Here is an 8,612-nt window from a genome sequence, read left to right as displayed (position 1 = left end):
ACTACAGTAATATCTCCGTTAGCCGGAATCCTTCATGCCCGGAACTCTCCGATAGCAGGAATTAAAATTTTCTCGGAAAATCGTTCCCAAAAGCTGTAGTTTTCCAGAAAATTACGGCTTTGGGAACGATTTTCCGAGGGACACATTTTCCAGAAAATTCCTAGAAATTTTCCCGAAACCCGGAAAATTATGGGGATGGGGAAGTTTTTTCTGGCTTTGAGAGATGAAAATCAGGCGCATTTTGTGGAAGTTTCGAGAAAAATTTTCTGTTCTTCGGAAAATTCCGGGGATGAGGGATATTTTTCCGGGTTTGAGAGATGCTGTAACGGCAATTTCTGGAACTTCCGCGAACATTTTACTGTTTTTTTCCGGCTTTAAGAGAGTCGTCTCGTTACCCGGAAATCTCTCATTCCCGGAAGGGCTCTGCACCAATTGTTCCGGCTAACAGGGATATCACTGTGTATATATGCAGTATCTATGACACATCAAAAGGTGGGTAGGTTTATTATCTATAGAAGGTTGGACTATGCATATGTAAAACATACTTTTAATTTTCTTTAATTGTGGTTCATCTTCCAAAACTTCCGCTCCTCTCTTGGTAGCATTGGATGAAGTAGGTACTTCTGGCTTGAAGCCCGGTGGGGGTGTGACATCACTGTTGAAGCCTGGAGGGGGTGTGACATCACTCTTGAAACCTGGAGGTGTGACATCACCCTTGAAGTCTGGAGGAGATGTGACATCACTCTTGAAGTCTGGAGGGGGTGTGACATCTTTCTTGAAGTCTGGAGATGTGCCATCACTCTTGTAGCCTGGTGGTGATGTGACAAAGTTTTGGCCTCTGGGTGGAGGCATTACATCGTCCTTATATCCTGGAGGTGGTGAAAAGTTGTTTATGGAACGAAGTTTATTTGGACTATTGCTGAATCTTGAGCTTGAATTTGTAGCCAAATCTTGCTTTGAAGCTGAAAAGAAAAAATAGAAAAATCTAAAGTGAAACATTAAAAAAAGCATTTATGATACAATCAAAACTACTATTCATTACTCCTTTCCTTGACTATTGTCAGTAACTGCTTAGTTCATAACAAAACAACTTGCCATCTTCATCAATGTGTATATTTTTTCATCAGTAAAAAAAAGAGAGCAACGTGTATGACTGAATATGAGCTATGTAGTGGTGTGATATATGGGGACTGGATTGCAAGGTACTGTTATATACCAGCTTGTAATAAACTGTCTTAATGTCTTAATACTGTTCAATAAAGACTCATGCATTACTCTAAATGAGAAAATTATTTCAGTCCCAACATACTCTTCTACCTCTATAGAGCATGTATTCTCAAATATGAACTCTACAATGAAACAAATTTTCTGAAATAAACCTTACTCAGTTACTAGATCTGTAAATACAGTATGGATATAATTTTTGTACCATTACAGTGAACCCTCGCTTTACACATTTCTACATTTACTCGGTGCCCTGCCAGAACCAGAATTCCCACTTTACGCGGTGCATCTACTCATATAAACGGGTGAAGAATAATTTTTTTATTTAGGTCATAAAATTCATACAAATTACCCGGCCAGAATATAATTTACATTGCTGGAATTCTTACAATTTGATGATCATTTTGAATATAAGCACCATAGATTTTGCATTAGACATACAAATTTTAGATCTAATGCAAGTATTTTGTTTACTCAGAACAAATATGTTATCTTTTGTGCAAAATATATGACGTGTATATTCAAAATATTCCTGGTCTTGCAAGGAATCCAGCAATGTCAATTATATTATCCTAAATTTAGTCTGAGGTATTATTTATTACTAAAAATGTAAATATTCTGTTTTCTCCCAAACATTTCTCTGGTAGGGAGGGAAGGTGGGGGTGAGGGAGGGACCCAGGGAGCAGGTGGGAAGAGGGGGGGAGGTGGGGTATTTTGATTGACAGATAGTATTTGGGTAAGTATATTTTGTTTATTTATTGAAGATATTTGTTTTAGCTCATAAAATTCATACAAATTACCGGGCCAGAATATAATTTACATTGCTGGAATTCTTACAATTTGATGATCATTTTGAATATAAACATCATAGATTTTGCATTAGACATACAAATTTTAGATCTACTGTAAGTATTTTGTTTACTCTGAGAAAATATGTTATCTTTTGTGCAAAATATATGACGTGTATATTCAAAATATTCCTGGTCTTGCAAGGAATCCAGCAATGTGAACTATATTATCCTAACTTTAGTCTGAAGTATTATTTATTACTAAAAAGGTAAATATTCTGTTTTCTCCCAAACATTTCTCTGGTAGGGAGGGGAGGTGGGGGGTGGGAGGGAGGGAGGGTCCGACCGACCCAGCTGGCGTGGTGGGAAGGGGGGGGAGACAAGGTGGGGTGTTTTGATTGACAGATAGTGTAGTGAAGAATATTTTTTTTTTTTATTAACTGAAGATATTTGTTTTAGCTCATAAAATTCATACAAATTACTCGGCCAGAATATAATTTACATTGCTGGAATTCTTACAATTTGATGATCATTTTGAATAAAAACATCATAGATTTTGCATTAGACATACAAATTTTAGATCTACTTTAAGTATTTTGTTTACTCTGAGTAAATATGTTATCTTTTGTGCAAAATATATGACATTTGTATTCAAAATATTCCTGGTCTTACAAGGAATCCAGCAATGTCAATTATATTATCCTAACTTTAGTTTGAGGGATTATTTATTACTATACCTTAAAATCTAGTGTTTTCCCCCAAACATTTCTCAGAGAGGGAAGAGCCAGAGAGTGTGAGAAGAGGGGGAGGGAGTTGAGTCCATTATTTGAATGGACATTAATTTGGCGACTGTATTTCTCTATTTCTCTTAAATATTAATTGTGTGCATGTACCATCATAAAATTAAGATGTTATTTTTACTAGAACATAGGTATTGTGTCGGAAAAAGTGGAGTTTGGGGGTCAGCCGGTCTCTATTTCATTTAATCCTATATGTTATTTTGTTCACTTTACGCAACGCGGGCCTCTGTGGGTTCAATTGACCGCGTAAAGTGAGGGTTCACTGTACATTCATAAAATACCCTTTATTGTGATGAACAAAATACCTGTACTGAAATTTTTGATGTTATTCAACTACAGTGATATCCCCGTTAGCCAGAACAATTGGTGCAGAGTATGTCCGGGGATGAAAGATTTCCGGATAACCAGACGACTTTCTCAAACCCAGAAAATTCATTATCCCCGGAACTTTTTCCACTTACCAGGAAAAGTTTCCGAGTGTCTAAACTAAAATCTTGTACAGACAGAAACTAACCCACTTCCCCAGAACGTTTCTGGGTGCTGGAGATGTCTTCATTCAGTCTAAACTACTGGAGTCGTTAAATGCAGTTTTAATTATGATAGAAACTCCATTTCTTTACTATAATAATCCAGAAAAGTTTATGTAAAAGTTTGGTTAAATAAATATATTAAAAAATGTAAAATCATATATGATATGGGCGTGAATGAAGCTGTGTGTTACAGCAAAGACTGGTTGGGGGATTAGTGGGTCTCATGTAACTGACCTGACCTGATACAATGTCAGGTGGAGGTAGGGTGGGGAATTAGTGGTCCCATATTACTGACCTTCAGATGGAATGTCAGGTCACCCTTTCTTGGGTGGGGATTAGTGGGTTTCATGACCTGAAAGTGTCTTGAATAAACACGAAACTTAAAGTATTTTTAAGGAGATTGTGACAAGTGAAAGTATAAATGAGCAAAGTTGTATCCCTTCAACATTATGTTACATAACATTTTAAAATATGGAGAGAGAAAGCAGAAAGGTGTGGGTAATTAGAGAGATGGAGTGGAAAGGAGTGCTGCCAAGTGCTCCTCAACAGCTGATATTTAACTTGCTACCACGCAATCACACACAAGCAAATTTGTCATACAATAAGACCCTCACTCCTCATGCTTGCTGCCTTAATAAATAAATAAATAAATAAATAAATAAATAAATAAATAAATAAATAAATAAATAAATAAATAAATAAATAAATAAATAAATAAATAAATATATATATACAGTCAACCCTCACTTTACGTGGTCCCACATTCCGCGTTTCCACATTTACGCGGTGCCCTGCTGGAACCCAGGATGCTCACATTCCGCGGTGCGTGTACCCCTTTACGCGGAGAGTGTCCGGCTCGACGCTATTTTTAGATTCGCCCCACCCGCCTGCTCCCGCCTCCTCCCTCCTCTGCCTCCGCCTGGCCAAGCCGCGCGGTAAGGTTGCGCAGTGCATGTCTCTGTTGCGTTATCAGTGACGTCATATGATGTATCGGACTGTGATTGGCCATGCATCCCTACCTCCCTCCGCTGCTAGCTGTAATTGGTTTAAAGTAATATGACGTGTCCACCCGGGGGAGGGAGGGAGGGAGGAAAGACGACGCTTGACCTAGCCGCGGCAGTTTCATCCCTCCAGGCCACACCGTGTAATCGTGCATCCATTGTTCTGTAAAATGGCTTCTGCCGGACCACCACCCCCAGAGAGAAACCTTTCCTTGCCTGGACCCAGCCGCCCTAAGCCCAAGAAGACACGACGTTCCTTAAGCTACGAGGTGAAGTACAAGATCATCCAAGAGTTAGAGAAAGGAACAAGACAGGTTGATTTGGCACGCCAGCATGGTGTGAACGAATCTACGATCCGGACGATAAAGAAGGATGCAGCCAAGATAAAGGAGCACATGAACATCACAAAGTCTACAGGTGCTTCTATGATCAAGTATTTTCACAACCAGGTGCTTCTCAAGACAGAAAAATTACTTGTGAGCTACTTGGTGCGTCAGGCGCGACGGAACATGGCGGTCGACACACGCTCTGTTAAGGAGTATGCACGTGAACTGTATGCTGCAGTGTCACGAAAGATGGGAATTACAGAGCCCAAACCCTTTAATACTTCCTCTGGGTGGTTACAGAGGTTTAAGAAGAGGAACAAGATCACCAATATAAACATTGGTGGTGAAGAAGCTAGTGCTGACCGTGCTGCGGCGAGGGAATTTCCTCCGTTTTTACGTGGGATTATGAAGGAAGGACAGTACACCGACGACCAGGTGTTTAACATGGACGAATCTGGTCTTTTCTGGAAAAAGCTACCTTCCAAGACCTTCGTTGTGAAGAATGCCAGCAAGATTCGGGGCCGGAAGATGCAGAAGGAGCGCAACACCGTCCTGTTTACCACCAATGCCTCCGGTACCTGTAAGCTCAAGTTATCGGTGATCCACACAGCCCGCAAGCCGCACGCCTACAAGAACATGGACATGGCCAAGCTAAATGTCCACTGGCTGACCGCATGTAAGGCGTGGATGATCTCTACACTGTCCCTCTCCTGGTTTGATGACTGTTTCGTTCCCGATGTAAAGAAATTCTGTGAGCAACAGAATGTGCCATTCAAGATTTTGTTGCTGCTGGACAACGCACCAGGACACTCGCCCCTACTGATAGATCGTCACCCCAACGTAAAAGTGGTCTTCCTTCCTCCCAACACTACATCTATATTACAGCCCATGGACCAAGAGTAAACCTGTAATGTAAAAGCTGCATTCTCTACTAAAAAATTCAAGCTCCTGAACGACTACACCAACACCAGGGAAGAGTTGCGTAACCTGAGTGACACCACCACCGATAGCAAGAGCGAAGAAGACGAGGATCAACAGTTGGCAGAGCAAAAAATACTTTTCAAACAATTCTGGAGAATATTTAACATCAAGAAAGCTGTGGACTTCTTGGTGGAGGCATGGGATCAGCTGTCTGTAGCAACTGTGCATCACGCATGGAGACATGTGTTGCAAGGCATTCCGGGCGTAAGGCAGAGTCAATCTGTGACTGGTGAGGTTCAGACTGTTACAGTAGCAGTGGACCTTGCCAGAGAAGCTGCGCAGAGTGTTACAGCTGCAGGCTTCTCCGAGACCACCAACGACGACATCCTGGAGGTGATAAGGGACCCTGATGTGACTACCGATGAGATGATAGATGATGATGACGTCAGTGAAGAGGCAGGTGGTGCGTCATCCCAAGAAGAACACCGCTTATCCCACAGTAATGTTAGGGGTGCCATTGAGTGTGTCGAGAAAATCAAGCTCCTCCTTTCCGACAACCATGTCACAAACAGGTATGAAATCGTCACTACCCAGCTGTTGCAGACTATGGAGCCCTACTTCAAGGTTTATCATGATAACATAAACACCAGCCGTCAGCAAAGCATAACAGAGTTCCTCGCCCGCAACCCACCACAGCCAGCCCAAGCCAGTGACAGTGACAGAGGTAGAGACGGTGAAGATGACTTTGAGGGATTTGTCAGGGAGGCCCTGACAAGTGTGGATGACAGTGATGGTGACTCACCTGAGGGCCAGTAGCCTGCCCTCTGCCTCGGAACCAGCCTCCATCCCCGTACGCTGACCCATCTCTTCTACTAATGTAAGTGTTCAACCTAACTTTTAGTTTTCCTAACCTAACCTTTATTTTTCCTAACATAACCTTTATTTTTCCTAACCTAACCTCTTCTATATTACTTGTGTGTGCATACCATCATAAAGTTAAGATAAAATTTTTACTACAACATAGTTGTGTGTTGTCAAAAAGTGGAGTTTGGGGGTCGGCCCAATCTCTATTTCAATTAATCCCATATGTTATGTTGTTCACTTTACGCGTTTCTCACTTTCCGCGGTACCCTGTGGGTTATATTAAGCGCGTAAAGTGAGGGTTGACTGTAGTATTCCACATACACATAAGTAAAAATGAAAAGTTTATGTGATGATCGGACAATGTCCATTTCGGTTAACGTCACGTTTCCAAGACCGTATCTAGGACGTTAACCGGCGCATGACTGTATGTATGTATGTATGTATGTATGTATGTATGTAAGTATGTATATATATATATATATATATATATATATATATATATATATATATATATATATATATATATATATATATATATATATATATATATATATATATATATATATATATATATATATATATATATATATATATATATATATATATATATATATATATATATATATATATATATATATATATATATATATATATATATATATATATATATATATATATATATATATATATATATATATATATATATATATATACAGCTAGACCCCGACTTACGACTGCTTCGACTTATGACCGTCGGAACTTACGACCGCCGCAGTTGTGACCATTTTTTTTTTTTCAAAATGACACACGCATTTTCTATACCGAAACGTTTCCAGTTAATGTAGTCTCCATGTATAATTAGAAAATTATGGGGGCCCCATGTGCATTCAGCTGACTACATTAAAGGTAAGTGCTCAGTCACACTGTATCCATTCCTCATTATTTATTACTTTTACTGTACTGTATTTCATTGTAGATTTTTTTTTTAATCTATGTCGGACTTACGACCTGGATTTGGGTCCCAAACCCTGTCGTAAGTCGGGGTCTAGCTGTATATATAAACTTTGTATTTATACTTTCGTGTATGTGGAATACTATATACGTACATATACACTTTTACTCTTAAATCACTACTGTAATGCGATACAGGTGATTAATTTTTATCTCTTGTGCAAAATACATGACGTTTATATTAAAATTATTCACTGTTTTACAAGGATTCCAGCAACGCTGGGCAGATGGGAGGGAGGGAGGGAGCGAGCGAGGGGGCGTGGAGGGGTTCGACAGTTGGCACAGGCCCAGGTCTAACGCGTGTATATTTATCAGTTCTTAAGTGACTATGCTTCTCTCTTATAAAAAGCCAGTGAAATGACCTGGGTGAATATCATTTACATTGCTGGGATTCTTGTAAGATACTGATTAATTTGAATATAAACATGCTATAATTTACACTAGACATAACAATTTTAGTACCATAATCAAATTAAAATTAGTACATGTACACTCCAGCTTTGCACTAAGGTCATTTATTTCTTTTGCGTTTCTTTTAGTATGGTGTGTGCATGTAAATGGATGAAAATAAATGAAGAAATTTATGTAAATCTACCAAAAAAAACAGCTGAAAAACTTTATATTATAAAATGTACTACAGTACTGTACACTAATGTACTAAAATTTCTATCTCCTGACGAAAATATATGACGTTTATATTCAAATTATTGGCTGTCTTGCAAGGATTCCAGCAATGCAAATTATAATCTCCTAACTTTAGTCTGGGATATTATATAAGATAAAAACTGTAAGCCTAAAACCCTGGCTGGGAGGGAGGGAGGGAGGGAGGGAGCCAGCCAGCGAAGGGTGGGGGAGACGGGGGTTTGAGGTGATATGTTTGACAGTTTGAGCCGAAGGTCTCTTTGTTTATTTAACAGTCCTACCAAGCTTCTCTCATTTTAAAATGCCAGTGAAATGACCTGGGAGAATATAATTAACATTGCTGTAATTCTCACAAAACATCGACTAATTTGAATATAAACAAGCTATAATTTGCATTAGACATACAAATCTTAGATCTAATTTAAGAATTTCATTACAGAGAGCAAAATTTTTTATCTCTTGTGCAAAATATATGACGTTTATATTCAAATCATCCGCTGTCTTG

General features: G+C 39.2%; 1 protein-coding gene across 1 annotated transcript in view; it reads right to left on the bottom strand.

The window, feature by feature from the left end:
• Positions 1-393: 393 nt before the first annotated feature.
• LOC121867259 (squamous cell carcinoma antigen recognized by T-cells 3-like) overlaps positions 394-8,612 on the bottom strand; it is a 90,733-nt gene continuing 82,514 nt past the window's right edge. The window contains exon 13 of the mRNA XM_042367119.1: positions 394-962. Within this exon, the coding sequence (XP_042223053.1) occupies positions 454-962 (509 nt within the window). The 3' untranslated portion in view covers positions 394-453. The remainder of the gene's footprint in view (positions 963-8,612) is intronic.

This window comes from Homarus americanus, unplaced genomic scaffold, assembly GCF_018991925.1.
Source record: "Homarus americanus isolate GMGI-L3 unplaced genomic scaffold, GMGI_Hamer_2.0 scaffold6317, whole genome shotgun sequence".
In the NCBI taxonomy this organism is placed as follows: Eukaryota; Metazoa; Arthropoda; class Malacostraca; order Decapoda; family Nephropidae; genus Homarus; species Homarus americanus.
Note: the sequence above shows the minus strand (reverse complement) of the source record. Positions and strands in the feature narration are given on the sequence as shown.